The sequence below is a fragment of the Coregonus clupeaformis genome, chromosome 5 (genome assembly GCF_020615455.1).
Source record: "Coregonus clupeaformis isolate EN_2021a chromosome 5, ASM2061545v1, whole genome shotgun sequence".
NCBI classification, from domain to species: Eukaryota; Metazoa; Chordata; class Actinopteri; order Salmoniformes; family Salmonidae; genus Coregonus; species Coregonus clupeaformis.
In genome coordinates, this window is record NC_059196.1 from 36,459,004 (window position 1) to 36,477,481 (window position 18,478).

The 18,478-nt window shown below is 46.0% G+C and overlaps 1 protein-coding gene across 1 annotated transcript in view; it reads right to left on the reverse strand.

Moving 5' to 3' along the window:
* cntn5 (contactin 5) overlaps positions 1 to 18,478 on the reverse strand; it is a 542,763-nt gene that overhangs the window by 17,838 nt on the left and 506,447 nt on the right. The window contains exons 19-21 of the mRNA XM_041876697.2: positions 9,149 to 9,383; positions 5,643 to 5,752; positions 5,252 to 5,435 (exon numbers count right to left, since the gene is read on the reverse strand). Coding sequence (XP_041732631.1) covers positions 5,252 to 5,435; positions 5,643 to 5,752; positions 9,149 to 9,383 — 529 coding nt within the window. The remainder of the gene's footprint in view (positions 1 to 5,251; positions 5,436 to 5,642; positions 5,753 to 9,148; positions 9,384 to 18,478) is intronic.

Consider the following 18,478-nt stretch of genomic DNA (forward strand, 5'->3'; position numbering starts at 1 on the left):
GTTGCACGAGATCTTATTTAGGGGCTTCATAGCAAAGGGGGTGAATACATCAATCAATCAATCAATTTTATTTTATATAGCCCTTCGTACATCAGCTAATATCTCGAAGTGCTGTACAGAAACCCAGCCTAAAACCCCAAACAGCTAGTAATGCAGGTGTAGAAGCACGGTGGCTAGGAAAAACTCCCTAGAAAGGCCAAAACCTAGGAAGAAACCTAGAGAGGAACCAGGCTATGAGGGGTGGCCAGTCCTCTTCTGGCTGTGCCGGGTGGAGATTATAACAGAACCATACCAAGATGTTCAAAAATGTTCATAAGTGACAAGCATGGTCAAATAATAATCAGGAATAAATCTCAGTTGGCTTTTCATAGCCGATCATTAAGAGTTGAAAACAGCAGGTCTGGGACAGGTAGGGGTTCCATAACCGCAGGCAGAACAGTTGAAACTGGAAAAGCAGCAAGGCCAGGCAGACTGGGGACAGCAAGGAGTCACCACGGCCGGTAGTCCCGACGTATGGTCCTAGGGCTCAGGTCTCTCAGTTGGCTTTTCATAGCCGATCATTAAGAGTTGAAAACAGCAGGTCTGGGACAGGTAGGGGTTTCGTAACCGCAGGCAGAACAGTTGAAACTGGAATAGCAGCAAGGCCAGGCGGACTGGGGACAGCAAGGTGTCAGCATGCCCGGTAGTCCTGACGTATGGTCCTAGGGCTCAGGTTCTCAGAGAGAAGAGAGAACGAGAGAATTAGAGAGAGCATACTTAAATTCACACAGGACACTGGATAAGACAGGAGAAGTACTCCAGGTATAACCAACTAACCCCAGCCCCCGACACATAAACTACTGCAGCATAAATACTGGAGGCTGAGACAGGAGCGGTCCGGAGACACTGTGGCCCCATCCGAAGAAACCCCCGGACAGGGCCAAACAGGAAGGATATAACCCCACCCACTCTGCCAAAGCACAGCCCCCGCACCACTAGAGGGATATCCTCAACCACCAACTTACAATCCTGAGACAAGGCCGAGTATAGCCCACAGAGGTCTCCACCACAGCACAAACCAAGGGGGGGCGCCAACCCAGACAGGAAGATCACGTCAGTAACTCAAACCACTCAAGTGACGCACCCCTCCTAGGGACGGCATGAAAGAGCACCAGCAAGCCAGTGACTCAGCCCCTGTAACAGGGTTAGAGGCAGAGAACCCCAGTGGAGAGAGGGGAACCGGCCCGGCAGAGACAGCAAGGGCTGTTCGTTGCTCCAGAGCCTTTCCGTTCACCTTCACACTCCTGGGCCAGACTACACTCAATCATATGACCTACTGAAGAGATAAGTCTTCAGTAAAGACTTAAAGGTTGAGACCGAGTCTGCGTCTCTCACATGGGTAGGCAGACTGTTCCATAAAAATGGAGATCTATAGGAGAAAGCCCTGCCTCCCGCTGTTTGCTTAGAAATTCTAGGGACAATTAGGAGGCCTGCGTCTTGTGACCGTAGCGTACGTATTGGTATGTACGGCAGGACCAACTCGGAAAGATAGGTAGGAGCAAGCCCATGTAACGCTTTATAGGTTAACAGTAAAACCTTGAAATCAGCCCTTGCCTTAACAGGAAGCCAGTGTAGGGAAGCTAGCACTGGAGTAATATGATCAAATTTCTTGGTTCTAGTCAGGATTCTAGCAGCCGTATTTAGCACTAACTGAAGTTTATTTAGTGCTTTATCCGGGTAGCCGGAAAGTAGAGCATTGCAGTAGTCTAACCTAGAAGTAACAAATGCATGGATTAATTTTTCTGCATCATTTTTGGACAGAAAATTTCTGATTTTTGCAATGTTACGTAGATGGAAAAAAGCTGTCCTTGAAACAGTCTTGATATGTTCGTCAAAAGAGAGATCAGGATCAAGAGTAACGCCGAGGTCCTTCACAGTTTTATTTGAGACGACTTTACAACCATCAAGATGAATTGTCAGATTTAACAGAAGATCTCTTTGTTTCTTGGGACCTAGAACAAGCATCTCTGTTTTGTCCGAGTTTAAAAGTAGAAAGTTTTCAGCCATCCACTTCCTTATGTCTGAAACACAGGCTTCTAGCGAGGGCAATTTTGGGGCTTCACCATGTTTCATTGAAATGTACAGCTGTGTGTCATCCGCATAGCAGTGAAAGTTAACATTATGTTTTCGAATAACATCCCCAAGAGGTAAAATATATAGTGAAAACAATAGTGGTCCTAAAACGGAACCTTGAGGAACACCGAAATGTACAGTTGATTTGTCGGAGGACAGACCATTCACAGAGACAAACTGATATCTTTCCGACAGGTAAGATCTAAACCAGGCCAGAACTTGTCCGTGTAGACCAATTTGGGTTTCCAGTCTCTCCAAAAGAATGTGGTGATCGATGGTGTCAAAGGCAGCACTAAGGTCTAGTAGCACGAGGACAGATGCAGAGCCTCGGTCTGACGCCATTAAAAGGTCATTTACCACCTTCACAAGTGCAGTCTCAGTGCTATGATGGGGTCTAAAACCAGACTGAAGCATTTCGTATACATTGTTTGTCTTCAGAAAGGCAGTGCGTTGCTGCGCAACAGCTTTTTCTAAAATTTTTGAGAGGAATGGAAGATTCGATATAGGCCGATAGTTTTTTATATTTTCCGGGTCAAGGTTTGGCTTTTTCAAGAGAGGCTTTATCACTGCCACTTTTAGTGAGTTTGGTACACATCCGGTGGATAGAGAGCTGTTTATTATGTTCAACATAGGAGGGCCAAGCACAGGAAGCAGCTCCTTCAGCAGTTTAGTAGGAATAGGATCCAGTATGCAGCTTGAAGGTTTAGAGGCCATGATTATTTTCATCATTGTGTCAAGAGATATAGTACTAAAACACTTAAGTGTCTCTCCCGATCCCAGGCCCTCGCAGAGCTGTGCAGATCCAGGACAGCTAAGCCCTGGAGGAATACGCAGATTCAAAGAGGAGTCCGTAATTTGCTTTCTAATGGTCATGATCTTTTCCTCAAAGAAGTTCATGAATTTATTACTGCTGAAGTGAAAGCCATCCTCTCTTGGGGAATGCTGCTTTTTAGTTAGCTTTGCAACAGTATCAAAAATAATTTTTGGATTGTTCTTATTTTCCTCGATTAAGTTGGAAAAGTAGGATGATCGAGCAGCAGTGAGGGCTCTTCGGTACTGCACGGTACTGTCTTTCCAAGCTAGTCGGAAGACTTCCAGTTTGGTGTGGCGCCATTTCCGTTCCAATTTCCTGGAAGCTTGCTTCAAAGCTCGGGTATTTTCTGTATACCAGGGAGCTAGTTTCTTATGACAAATGTTTTTCGTTTTTAGGGGTGCAACTGCATCTAGGGTATTGCGCAAGGTTAAATTGAGTTCCTCAGTTAAGTGGTTACATAATATGCACGCTTCCGTTATTTATTGTTTAGAATGTTTTGAAACAAATATTTTTTTTTTGCATAGCAACTATTCAAAAATAATGAATGACTGGCTGGCGTCTGTAGCAACATGACCAAAATAACTAACAACCAGATTTTTGTCTGGACTATATCTTCTGGTGGAAGAATTAAATTGTATGAATTCACTTATCAAATAATTATCATGAATACAGTCACAGGTAAGAGGCGGTCCTCCGCTATCGTGTCGGGCCCAACAACGGCATTTAGCTGTGACTGTATTCATGATACAGCACTGCCTCTTACCTGTGACTGTATTCATGATACAGCACTGCCTCTTACCTGTGACTGTATTCATGATACAGCACTGCCTCTTACCTGTGACTGTATTCATGATATAGCACTGCCTCTTACCTGTGACTGTATTCATGATACAGCACTGCCTCTTACCTGTGACTGTATTCATGATACAGCACTGCCTCTTACCTGTGACTGTATTCATGATATAGCACTGCCTCTTACCTGTGACTATATTCATGATACAGCACTGCCTCTTACCTGTGACTGTATTCATGATACAGCACTGCCTCTTACCTGTGACTGTATTCATGATTCAGCACTGCCTCTTACCTGTGACTGTATTCATGATATAGCACTGCCTCTTACCTGTGACTGTATTCATGATACAGCACTGCCTCTTACCTGTGACTGTATTCATGATATAGCACTGCCTCTTACCTGTGACTGTATTCATGATTCAGCACTGCCTCTTACCTGTGACTGTATTCATGATATAGCACTGCCTCTTACCTGTGACTGTATTCATGATACAGCACTGCCTCTTACCTGTGACTGTATTCATGATATAGCACTGCCTCTTACCTGTGACTGTATTCATGATACAGCACTGCCTCTTACCTGTGACTGTATTCATGATATAGCACTGCCTCTTACCTGTGACTGTATTCATGATACAGCACTGCCTCTTACCTGTGACTGTATTCATGATATAGCACTGCCTCTTACCTGTGACTGTATTCATGATACAGCACTGCCTCTTACCTGTGACTGTATTCATGATTCAGCACTGCCTCTTACCTGTGACTGTATTCATGATACAGCACTGCCTCTTACCTGTGACTGTATTCATGATACAGCACTGCCTCTTACCTGTGACTGTATTCATGATACAGCACTGCCTCTTACCTGTGACTGTATTCATGATTCAGCACTGCCTCTTACCTGTGACTGTATTCATGATACAGCACTGCCTCTTACCTGTGACTGTATTCATGATACAGCACTGCCTCTTACCTGTGACTGTATTCATGATACAGCACTGCCTCTTACCTGTGACTGTATTCATGATACAGCACTGCCTCTTACCTGTGACTGTATTCATGATTCAGCACTGCCTCTTACCTGTTACTGTATTCATGATTCAGCACTGCCTCTTACCTGTGACTGTATTCATGATTCAGCACTGCCTCTTGTTCCTTATTGCTTAATTAAACTGTATGTACAGTCTAAGGCAGTGGTCTAAGGCACTGCATCTCAGTGCTAGAGGCGTCACTACAGACCGAGTGGCGCAGCGGTCTAAGGCACTGCATCTCAGTGCTTGAGGCGTCACTACAGACCCCCTTGTTCGATTCCAGGCTGTATCACAACCGGCCGTGATTGGGAGTCTCATAGGGCGGCGCACAATTGGCCCAGCATCGTCCGGGTTTGGCCGGTGTAGGCCGTCATTGTAAATAATAATTTGTTCTTAACTGACTTGCCTAGTTAAATAAAGGTTAAATAAATAAAAATAAAAAATAAATAAATAAAAATCCACCCTTTATTCAGGTTTGTATGAGTGGTGTACTCACGGTCTTTCCTGGTCCTGGCGGTGCTAGCGGTTGATGCAGGGCCCTGGCCGATACTGTTGAAGCCCCTGACTGTGATGAGGTACACTCTGTTCCCCTCCAGCCCTGTCAGCACCATAGACGTCTCGTTCCCTGCTGTCCTCTTCTTCCCTGACTCCTCCTGCTCACTGTCCTTCCAGTAGGTCACCTGAGGGAAGAAGATCTCTTTTAAACTTATCTTTTATTGTAGTATTTACATTTACTTGTTTTATTTAGATTTGTCTAATGAAAAATGTAATGTAAAATGCACATACACACACCACACACACAGACACACACACACACACACACACACACACACACACACACACACACACACACACACACAGACACACACACAGACAGACACACACACCTCGTATCCCATTGGTCTCCCAGGGCCAGGGTTGGGCGGTCTCCAAGTAACTTTAATTTCGGAAGAGGAAATGCTGGAAGCTTTCACCTCAGATGGGACCTCCCTGGGCTCTGTAGAGAGAAACACACACGCACACACACGCGCACACACACACACACACACACACACACACACACACACACACACACACTCCAATCAACCATAGAAACACCACAGACACACAATGCTTGTGCTTCTAGCTCCGACAGTGCAGTAATATCTAACAATATCACAACATATACCCAATACACACAATTCTAAGTAAAGCAATGGAATTAAGAATATATAAATAAATATATGGACGAGCAATGTCAGAGCGGCATGGACTAAGATACAGTAGAATAGTATAGAATACAGTATATACATATGAGATGAGTAATGCAAAATATGTAAACATTATTAAAGTGACCAGTGATCCATTTCTTAAAGTGGCCAGTGATTTCAATAGGCAGCAGCAGCCTCTAATGTGCTAGTGATGGCTGTTTAACAGTCTGATGGCCTTGAGATAGAAGCTGTTTTTCAGTCTCTCGGTCCCAGCTTTGATGCACCTGTACTGACCTCGCCTTCTGGATGATAGCGGGGTGAACAGGCAGTGGTTTGGTGGTTGTTGTCCTTGATGATCTTTTTGGCCTTCCTGTGACATCGGGTGCTGTAGGTGTCTTGGAGGGCTGGTAGTTTGCCCCCGGTAATGCATTCGGCAGACCGCACCACCCTCTGGAGAGCCCTGCGGTTGCGGGCGGTGCAGTTGCCGTACCAGGCGGTGATACAGCCCGACAGGATGCTCTCAATTGTGCATCTGTAAAAGTTTGTGAGGGTTTTAGGTGCCAAGCCAAATTTCTTCAGCCTCCTGAGGTTGAGGAGCCTCTGTTGAGCCTTCTTCACCACACTGTCTGTTCGGGTGGACCATTTCAGATCGTCAGTGATGCGTACGCCAAGGAACTTGAAGCTTTCCACCTTCTCCACTGCGGTCCCGTCGATGTGGATAGGGGGGTGCACCATCTGCTGTTTCCTGAAGTCCATGATCAGCTCCTTTGTTTTGTTGACGTTGAGGGAGAGGTTATTTTCCTGGCACCACACTCCCAGAGCCCTCACCTCCTCCCTGTAGGCTGTCTCGTCATTGTTGGTAATCAAGCCTACTACTGTTGTGTCGTCTGCATACTTGATGATTGATAACAGTAAATCTCTACAGTCAATCAGTACATATTGATAACAGTAAATCTCTCCATCTACAGTCCCCATATAATCTGTAAATCCCACCCATAACTTCAACTACTTCAACTACCTCAACTAGCCGGTGCCCCCGCACATTGACTCTGCACCGGTACCCCCCTTTATATCCTCACTACATGTTCGTCGTCAAACCCACTGGCTCCAGGCCATCTATAAATCACTGCTAGGCAAATCCCCGCCTTATCTTAGCTCATTGGTCACCATAGCAGCACCCACCCGTAGTCTGCGCTCCAGCAGGTATATCTCACTGGTCATTCCCAAAGCCAACACCTCCTTTGGCCGCCATTCCTTCCAGTTCTCTGCTGCCAATGACTGGAACGAATTGCAAAAATCTCTGAAGCTGGAGACTCTTATCTCCCTCAATAACTTTAAGCATCAGTTGTCAGAGCACCTTACCGATCACTGCACCTGTACACAGCCCATCCGAAATTAGCCCACCCAACTACCTCATCCCTATATTGTTATTTATTTTGCTCTTTTGCACCCCAGTATCTCTATTTGCACATAATCTCTTGCACATCTAGCATTCCAGTGTTAATACTATTGTAATTATTCTGCACTATAGCCTATTTATTGCCTTACCTCCATAACTTGCTACATTTGCACACACTGTATATATATTTTCTGTTGTATTTCTGACTTTATGTTTTTTACCCCTATGTAACTCTGTGTTGTTTTTATTGCACTACTTTGCTTTATCTTGGCCAGGTCGCAGTTGTAAATGAGAACCTGTTCTCAACTGGCTTACCTGGTTAAATAAAGGTGAAATAAATAAAAAAAAAATATATATATATATATAGCCTCCCTACTGTTATTTAATTTTACTTCTGCTCTTTTTTTCTCAACACTTTTTTTGTTGTTGTTTTATTTATTTGTTAAAAAGAAATGCACTGTTGGTTAAGGGCTGTAAGTAAGCATTTCACTGTAATGTCTGCACCTGTTGTATTCGGCGCATGTGGCCAATACAATTTGATTTGATTTGATTTGATATGTTCCATCAACTCAAGTGGTTTGTTTCAATGACATCATGAGTACTTCCATAGCATATCAGCCATACAGTACAGTAAATAGTACCTCAATCCCAGGGGAGATCAGAGGATGTGTTCATTTGAATAAAATACATAAAGTGAGACATTGTGAGTGTATAGGGGGTACTTCTTTTTGAATAACATTTCCAACATCAACAAAGCAACCTCTAGACCAGGGATGTCCAGCTTGCTAATAATCACCGAAATGAAAGCTAGACAGTCAGGGAGCATTGAAAATTCCCAAAATGATAACTAGAGGACTATTTTTGGCAAATTTAGACAGCGAGGAAATATAACACATTTTCAGTGTGGCCCTCCGGAACTCGTTGAAGAATGAGTTTGACACCCCTGCTCTATCAATCAATCAATCAAATGTATTTATAAAGCCCTTTTTACATCAGCAGATGTCACAATGTGCTATACAGAAACCCAGCCTAAAACCCCAAACAGCAAGCAATGCAGATGTAGAAGCACGGTGGCTAGGAAAAACTCCCTAGAAAGGCAGAAACCTAGGAAGAAACCTAGAGAGGAACCAGGCTCCGAGGGGTGGCCAGTCCTCTTCTGGCTGTACTGGGTAGAGATTGTAACAGTACATGGCCATTAAGGCCAGATTTTTCTCCAAGATGTTCAAACGTTCATAGATGACCAGCAGGGTCAAATAATAATCACAGTGGTTGTAGAGGTTGCAACAGGTCAGTACATCAGGAGTAAATGTCACTTGGCTTTTCTTAGCCGGGCATTTAGAGGTTGAAACAGCAGGTCAGGGACAAGGTAGCACGTCTGGTGAACAGGTCAGGGTTCCACAGCCGCAGGCAGAAGAGTTGAAACAGGAGCAGCAGGACGACCAGGTGGACTGGGGACAGCCAGGAGTCATCAGGCCAGGTAGTCCTGAGGCATGGTACTAGGGCTCAGGTCCCCCCCACCCCCAAACTCATCATCAAGCTTTGATTATTTGAATCAGCTGTGTAGTGCTAGAGCAAAAACCAAAACGTGAACCCAGGGGGGACCAGGACCCCAGGGGGGACCAGGACCCAGATGTGATGTTTTGGCTTTTTACCTGTGAGAACTAGTAGAACTGTTGATGTGACAGTAGAACCCCTCAACATGACTTCACAAATGACATAAATTGTAAGGCGACTTGAAGGAGCGACTTCCCTTTGAATAAGTTTAAGCTTCCCAACCCCCTGCAAAGCAGTCCTTAGAACTCACCCCCCTCTGCAGAGTACACAGTGACCACTCCACTGAAGGGTCCGTCTCCCTTGTTGTTGTACACTCCCACCTTCACTTCGAAGGGGGTGAGGGGAGGGAAGGTCTCGTCTCTGTACTTGTACGTAGTGGAATCTGCTGATGTCACCATCTTCTCCTTCCATCCTCGCGTCCCATTGGCTCGGAACGCCACGATGTAGCCAAAGCCATCGCCGTTCTGGAACTCCTCAGACACAGGCTGGAATACAGGGAAAGGAGATTGTTGATTTTTTGTCATTTTCTTTGGGACATGGGAAACCTAATCAATCACAACAACATGGGGGCGGCAGGTAGCTTAGTGGTTAAGAGCGTTGTGCCGAGTAACCGAAAGGTCGCTGGTTCTAATCCCCGAGCCGACTAGGTGTAAAATATGCCGATGTGCCCTTGAGCAAGGCACTTAACCCTAATTGCTCCTGTAAGTCGCTCTGGATAAGAGCGTCTGCTAAATGACTAAAATTTAAAATATGTCATTTAAATAGCTGAATTCATTCGTTCATCTTCTGAAATATCAGTCCAGCCTACTGAAGATATGAATAACTGTATTATATCCTTGTAGGAGCATACACTGCTGAAGTCTGTGGCTTACGGTACTATAACAGACAAGAGAGTAGAGAAATTATGGGGAATCAGTGCAATTAAACTACAGTACATTGAAATGAAACCATTTTGCTTGGTCTGACCCCTGAGCTAAGCATAGCTACACCAATTCTCCCTGAGATCGGCCCACATATCATAGCTACACCAATCCCCCTGAGATCTGCCCACATATCATAGCTACACCAATCCCCCTGAGATCTGCCCACATATCATAGCTACACCAATACCCCTGAGATCTGCCCACATATCATAGCTACACCAATACCCCTGAGATCTGCCCACATATCATAGCTACACCAATCCCCCTGAGATCTGCCCACATATCATAGCTACACCAATCCCCCTGAGATCTGCCCACATATCATAGCTACACCAATTCTCCCTGAGATCTGCCCACATATCATAGCTACACCAATTCTCCCTGAGATCTGCCCACATATCATAGCTACACCAATTCCCCTGAGATCTGCCCACATATCATAGCTACACCAATTCTCCCTGAGATCTGCCCACATATCATAGCTACACCAATTCCCCCTGAGATCTGCCAACATAACATCCCCTCTATACAGGAACATTAATACTGTGTTCTGCATGGGAGACCAACTGATTCAGACCAGGCAGTCTAACCCTTATTTAACCTTGATTTAACCAGTCATTCTCTTTTATAATAATGACCAGACAATGAACTGTGCATTAGAGCAAAGTACAACTCATATCATCTAATTTTGCTTGAACACTAACTAACGTTAACCTAGGCCTAGGCAACCCTGTTCCTGGACTGCCGCAGGTACTGCAGTACTTTGTTCCAACTATGATCCACACCTGACCAACTGAGCTAATTGATCATTTCAGTGACTGACTGAATTCAACACACCTGGTCTTCCAGGTCAGTTCAATCAAAAACATGAAGTGCCTTGCTAGTAAAAGATGACATTCATATTCTGACAATCTCTAAAACTCACTTAGAAAATACCTTTGATGATACAGTGGTAGCAATACATAGTTATAATATCTACAGAAAATACAGAAATGCCAATGGTGGAGGTGTTGCTGTTTATATTCAGAACCACATACCCGTAAAGCTTAGAGAGGATCTCATGTTAAATGCTGTTGAAGTAATATGGCTACAGATGAATCTGCCTCTCCTAAAGCCCATTCTGGTGGGAAGCTGCTATAGACCACCAAGTGCTAACAGTCAGTATCTGGATAACGTGTGAAATGCTTGATATTGTACATGATATCAACAGAGACGTATATTTTCTGGGTGATTTAAATATTGACTGGCTTTCATCAAGCTGCCCACTCAAGAAAAAGCTTCAAACTGTAACCAGGGCCTGCAACACGGTTCAGGTTATCAGTCAACCTACCAGGGTAGTTACAAACAGCACAGGAATGAAATCATCAAAATGTATTGTTCAAAACTTTACTAATGCTGCAGAAAAGTGCTTGAAAGCAATATCCATATCCATTGGATGTAGTGATCACAATATAGTAGCCATATCTAGGAAAACCAAAGTTCCAAAGGCTGGGCCTAATATAGTGTATAAGAGGTCATACAATAAGTTTTGTAGTGATTCCTATGTTGTTGATGTAAAGAATATTTGTTGGTCCATGGTGTGTAATGAGGAGCAAACAGACACTGAACTTGACACATTTATGAAATGGCTTATTCCAGTTACTAATAAGCACCCATTAAGAAAATGACTGTAAAAACGGTTAAATCTCTTTGGATTGATGAGGAATTGAAAAAGTGTATGGTTGAGAGGGATGAGGCAAAAGGAATGGCAAATAAGTCTGGCTGCACAACCGTTTGGCAAACGTACTGAAAATTGAGAAATCATGTGACTAAACTGAATAAAAAGAAGAAGAAACTGCACTATGAAACAAAGATAAATTACATAAAGAATGATACTAAAAAGCTTTGGAGCACCTTCAATGACATTTTGGGAAAAAAGGCAAACTCAGCTCCATCATTCATTGAATCAGATGGCTCACTCATTGCAAAACCGACTGATATTGCCAACTACTTTAATGATTTTTTCATTGGCAAGATTAGCAAACTTAGGCATGACATGCCAGCAACAAACGCTGACACTACACATCCAAGCATATCTGACCAAATTACGTAAAGTGAGTGTGGAAGAGGTAAAACAATTATTGTTGTCTATCAACAATGACAAGCCACCGGGGTCTGACAACTTGGATGGAAAATGTATGCACTCTCTAACTGTAAGTCACTCTGGATAAGAGCGTAAAAAAAATAAAAAATGACTGAGGATAATAGCGGACGATATTGCCACTCCTATTTGACATATCTTCAATCTAAGCCTACTAGAAAGTGTGTGCCCCCAGGCCTGGAAGCAAAAGTCATTCCGCTACCTAAGAATAGTAAAGACCCCTTTACTGGCTCAAATAGCCGACCAATCAGCCTGTTACCAACCCTTAGTAAAGTTTTGACCAGATACAATGCTATTTTACAGTAAACTAATTTACATTTACATTTTAGTCATTTAGCAGACGCTCTTATCCAGAGCGACTTACAGTTAGTGAGTGCATAATAAATTGACATCGGACTTTCAGCACGCTTATAGGGAAGGACATTCAACAAGCACAGCACTTACAAAAATGACTGATGATTGGCTGAGAGAAAAATGATGATAAAAATATTGTGGCGTATGTTTTGTTATACTTCAGTGTGGCTTTTGACATTATCGATCATAGTCTGCTGCTGGAAAAACGTATGTGTTATGGCTTTACACCCCCTGCTATATTGTGGATAAAGAGTTACCTGTCTAACAGAACACAGAGGGTGTTCTTTAGTGGAAGCCTCTCCAACATAATCCAGGTAGAATCAGGAATTCCCCAGGGCAGCTGTCTAGGCCCCTTACTTTTTTCAATCTTTACTAACGACATGCCACTGGCTTTGAGTAAAGCCAGTGTGTCTATGTATGCGGATGACTCAACACTATACACGTCAGCTACTACAGAAACTGAAATGACTGCAACACTTAACAAAGAGATGCAGTTAGGTTTCAGAATGGGTGGCAAGGAATAAGTTAGTCCTAAATATTTCAAAAACTAGAAGCATTGTGTTTGAGACAAATAATTCACTAAACTCTAAACCTCAACTAAATCTTGTAATAAATAATGTGGAAATTGAGCAAGTTGAGGTGACTAAACTGCTTGGAGTATTCCTGGATTGTAAACTGTCATGGTCAAAACATATTGATACAACAGTAGCTAAGATGGGAAGAAGTCTGTCCATAATAAAGCGCTGCTCTACCTTCTTAACAACACTATCAACAAGGCAGGTCCTAAAGGCCCTAGTTTTGTCGCACCTGGACTGCTGTTCAGTCGTCTGGTCAGGTGCCACAAAGAGGGACTCAGCTTCCCTTAGTGGGGTAGTGGAGGGTAAACACAGTGGGGTAGTGGAGGGTAAACACAGCTTCCCTTAGTGGGGTAGTGAAGGGTAAACACACCTTCCCTTAGTGGGGTAGTGGAGGGTAAACACAGCTTCCCTTAGTGGGATAGTGGTGGGTAAACACAGCTTCCCTTAGTGGGGTAGTGGAGGGTAAACACAGCTTCCCTTAGTGGGGTAGTGGAGGGTAAACACACCTTCCCTTAGTGGGGTAGTGGAGGGTAAACACACCTTCCCTTAGTGGGGTAGTGGAGGTTAAACACAGCTTCCCTTAGTGGGGTAGTGGAGGGTAAACACACCTTCCCTTACAGTGGGATAGTGGAGGGTAAACACACCTTCCCTTAGTGGGGTAGTGGAGGGTAAACACATCTTCCCTTAGTGGGGTAGTGGAGGGTAAACACACCTTCCCTTAGTCGGGTAGTGGAGGGTAAACACAGCTTCCCTTAGTGGGGTAGTGGAGGGTAAACACAGCTTCCCTTAGTGGGGTAGTGGAGGGTAAACACAGCTTCCCTTAGTGGGGTAGTGGAGGGTAAAAACACCTTCCCTTAGTGGGGTAGTGGAGGGTAAACACACCTTCCCTTAGTGGGGTAGTGGAGGTTAAACACAGCTTCCCTTAGTGGGGTAGTGGAGGGTAAACACAGCTTCCCTTAGTGGGGTAGTGGAGGGTAAACACAGCTTCCCTTAGTGGGGTAGTGGAGGGTAAACACAGCTTCCCTTACAGTGGGATAGTGGAGGGTAAACACACCTTCCCTTAGTGGGGTAGTGGAGGGTAAACACAGCTTCCCTTAGTGGGGTAGTGGAGGGTAAACACACCTTCCCTTAGTGGGGTAGTGGAGGGTAAACACACCTTCCCTTAGTGGGGTAGTGGAGGGTAAACACACCTTCCCTTACAGTGGGATAGTGGAGGGTAAACACACCTTCCCTTAGTGGGGTAGTGGAGGGTAAACACACCTTCCCTTACAGTGGGATAGTGGATGGTAAACACAGCTTCCCTTAGTGGGGTAGTGGAGGGTAAACACAGCTTCCCTTAGTGGGATAGTGGAGGGTAAACACACCTTCCCTTAGTGGGGTAGTGGAGGGTAAACACACCTTCCCTTACAGTGGGATAGTGGAGGGTAAACACACCTTCCCTTAGTGGGGTAGTGGAGGGTAAACACACCTTCCCTTAGTGGGGTAGTGGAGGGTAAAGACACCTTCCCTTACAGTGGGATAGTGGAGGGTAAACACACCTTCCCTTAGTGGGGTAGTGGAGGGTAAACACAACTTCCCTTAGTGGGATAGTGGAGGGTAAACACAGCTTCCCTTAGTGGGGTAGTGGAGGGTAAACACACCTTCCCTTAGTGGGGTAGTGGAGGGTAAACACACCTTCCCTTAGTGGGGTAGTGGAGGGTAAACACACCTTCCCTTAGTGGGGTAGTGGAGGGTAAACACAGCTTCCCTTACAGTGGGATAGTGGAGGGTAAACACACCTACCCTTAGTGGGGTAGTGGAGGGTAAACACACCTTCCCTTACAGTGGGGTAGTGGAGGGTAAACACAGTGGGGTAGTGGAGGGTAAACACACCTTCCCTTAGTGGGGTAGTGGAGGGTAAACACACCTTCCCTTAGTGGGGTAGTGGAGGGTAAACACAGCTTCCCTTACAGTGGGGTAGTGGAGGGTAAACACAGCTTCCCTTAGTGGGGTAGTGGAGGGTAAACACACCTTCCCTTAGTGGGGTAGTGGAGGGTAAACACAGCTTCCCTTACAGTGGGATAGTGGAGGGTAAACACACCTTCCCTTAGTGGGATAGTGGAGGGTAAACACACCTTCCCTTAGTGGGGTAGTGGAGGGTAAACACAGCTTCCCTTACAGTGGGATAGTGGAGGGTAAACACACCTTCCCTTAGTGGGGTAGTGGAGGGTAAACACACCTTCCCTTAGTGGGGTAGTGGAGGGTAAATACACCTTCCCTTTCAGTGGGATAGTGGAGGGTAAACACACCTTCCCTTAGTGGGGTAGTGGAGGGTAAACAAACCTTCCCTTAGTGGGGTAGTGGAGGGTAAACACACCTTCCCTTAGTGGGGTAGTGGAGGGTAAACACACCTTCCCTTAGTGGGGTAGTGGAGGGTAAACACACCTTCCCTTAGTGGGGTAGTGGAGGGTAAACACACCTTCCCTTAGTGGGGTAGTGGAGGGTAAACACAGCTTCCCTTACAGTGGGGTAGTGGAGGGTAAACACAGCTTCCCTTAGTGGGGTAGTGGAGGGAAAACACACCTTCCCTTAGTGGGGTAGTGGAGGGTAAACACACCTTCCCTTAGTGGGATAGTGGAGGGTAAACACACCTACCCTTAGTGGGGTAGTGGAGGGTAAACACACCTTCCCTTACAGTGGGGTAGTGGAGGGTAAACACAGTGGGGTAGTGGAGGGTAAACACACCTTCCCTTAGTGGGGTAGTGGAGGGTAAACACACCTTCCCTTAGTGGGGTAGTGGAGGGTAAACACACCTTCCCTTAGTGGGGTAGTGGAGGGTAAACACACCTTCCCTTAGTGGGGTAGTGGAAGGTAAACACACCTTCCCTTAGTGGGGTAGTGGAGGGTAAACACAGCTTCCCTTACAGTGGGATAGTGGAGGGTAAACACACCTTCCCTTAGTGGGATAGTGGAGGGTAAACACACCTTCCCTTAGTGGGGTAGTGGAGGGTAAACACAGCTTCCCTTACAGTGGGATAGTGGAGGGTAAACACACCTTCCCTTAGTGGAGTAGTGGAGGGTAAACACACCTTCCCTTAGTGGGGTAGTGGAGGGTAAATACACCTTCCCTTACAGTGGGATAGTGGAGGGTAAACACACCTTCCCTTAGTGGGGTAGTGGAGGGTAAACAAACCTTCCCTTAGTGGGGTAGTGGAGGGTAAACACACCTTCCCTTAGTGGGGTAGTGGAGGGTAAACACACCTTCCCTTAGTGGGGTAGTGGAGGGTAAACACACCTTCCCTTAGTGGGGTAGTGGAGGGTAAACACACCTTCCCTTAGTGGGGTAGTGGAGGGTAAACACAGCTTCCCTTACAGTGGGGTAGTGGAGGGTAAACACAGCTTCCCTTAGTGGGGTAGTGGAGGGTAAACACACCTTCCCTTAGTGGGGTAGTGGAGGTTAAACACACCTTCCCTTAGTGGGGTAGTGGAGGGTAAACACACCTTCCCTTAGTGGGATAGTGGAGGGTAAACACACCTTCCCTTAGTGGGGTAGTGGAGGGTAAACACACCTTCCCTTAGTGGGGTAGTGGAGGGTAAACACACATTCCCTTACAGTGGGATAGTGGAGGGTAAACACACCTTCCCTTAGTGGGGTAGTGGAGGGTAAACACACCTTCCCTTAATGGGGTAGTGGAGGGTAAACACACCTTCCCTTACAGTGGGATAGTGGAGGGTAAACACAGCTTCCCTTAGTGGGGTAGTGGAGGGTAAACACAGCTTCCCTTAGTGGGATAGTGGAGGGTAAACACACCTTCCCTTAGTGGGGTAGTGGAGGGTAAACACACCTTCCCTTACAGTGGGATAGATAGTGGAGGGTAAACACACCTTCCCTTAGTGGGGTAGTGGAGGGTAAACACACCTTCCCTTAGTGGGGTAGTGGAGGGTAAACACAGCTTCCCTTACAGTGGGATAGTGGAGGGTAAACACACCTTCCCTTAGTGGGGTAGTGGAGGGTAAACACAGCTTCCCTTAGTGGGATAGTGGAGGGTAAACACAGCTTCCCTTAGTGGGGTAGTGGAGGGTAAACACACCTTCCCTTAGTGGGGTAGTGGAGGGTAAACACACCTTCCCTTAGTGGGGTAGTGGAGGGTAAACACACCTTCCCTTAGTGGGGTAGTGGAGGGTAAACACACCTTCCCTTACAGTGGGATAGTGGAGGGTAAACACACCTTCCCTTAGTGGGGTAGTGGAGGGTAAACACACCTTCCCTTACAGTGGGGTAGTGGAGGGTAAACACAGTGGGGTAGTGGAGGGTAAACACACCTTCCCTTAGTGGGGTAGTGGAGGGTAAACACACCTTCCCTTAGTGGGGTAGTGGAGGGTAAACACAGCTTCCCTTAGTGGGGTAGTGGAGGGTAAACACAACTTCCCTTAGTGGGGTAGTGGAGGGTAAACACACCTTCCCTTAGTGGGGTAGTGGAGGGTAAACACACCTTCCCTTAGTGGGGTAGTGGAGGGTAAACACAGCCTCCCTTACAGTGGGATAGTGGAGGGTAAACACACCTTCCCTTAGTGGGGTAGTGGAGGGTAAACACACCTTCCCTTAGTGGGGTAGTGGAGGGTAAACACACCTTCCCTTAGTGGGGTAGTGGAGGGTAAACACACCTTCCCTTAGTGGGGTAGTGGAGGGTAAACACAGCTTCCTTACAGTGGGATATTGGAGGGTAAACACACCTTCCCTTAGTGGGGTAGTGGAGGGTAAACACACCTTCCCTTAGTGGGGTAGTGGAGGGTAAACACACCTTCCCTTAGTGGGGTAGTGGAGGGTAAACACACCTTCCCTTAGTGGGGTAGTGGAGGGTAAACACACCTTCCCTTAGTGGGGTAGTGGAGGGTAAACACACCTTCCCTTAGTGGGATAGTGGAGGGTAAACACACCTTCCCTTAGTGGGGTAGTGGAGGGTAAACACAGCTTCCCTTACAGTGGGGTAGTGGAGGGTAAACACAGCTTCCCTTAGTGGGGTAGTGGAGGGTAAACACACCTTCCCTTAGTGGGGTAGTGGAGGGTAAACACACCTTCCCTTAGTGGGGTAGTGGAGGGTAAACACACCTTCCCTTAGTGGTATAGTGGAGGGTAAACACACCTTCCCTTAGTGGTATAGTGGAGGGTAAACACAGCTTCCCTTAGTGGGGTAGTGGAGGGTAAACACACCTTCCCTTAGTGGGGTAGTGGAGGGTAAACACAACTTCCCTTAGTGGGGTAGTGGAGGGTAAACACAGCTTCCCTTAGTGGGGTAGTGGAGGGTAAACACACCTTCCCTTAGTGGGATAGTGGAGGGTAAACACACCTTCCCTTAGTGGGGTAGTGGAGGGTAAACACACCTTCCCTTAGTGGGGTAGTGGAGGGTAAACACACCTTCCCTTACAGTGGGATAGTGGAGGGTAAACACACCTTCCCTTAGTGGAGTAGTGGAGGGTAAACACAGCTTCCCTTAGTGGGATAGTGGAGGGTAAACACAGCTTCCCTTAGTGGGGTAGTGGAGGGTAAATACACCTTCCCTTAGTGGGGTAGTGGAGGGTAAACACACCTTCCCTTAGTGGGGTAG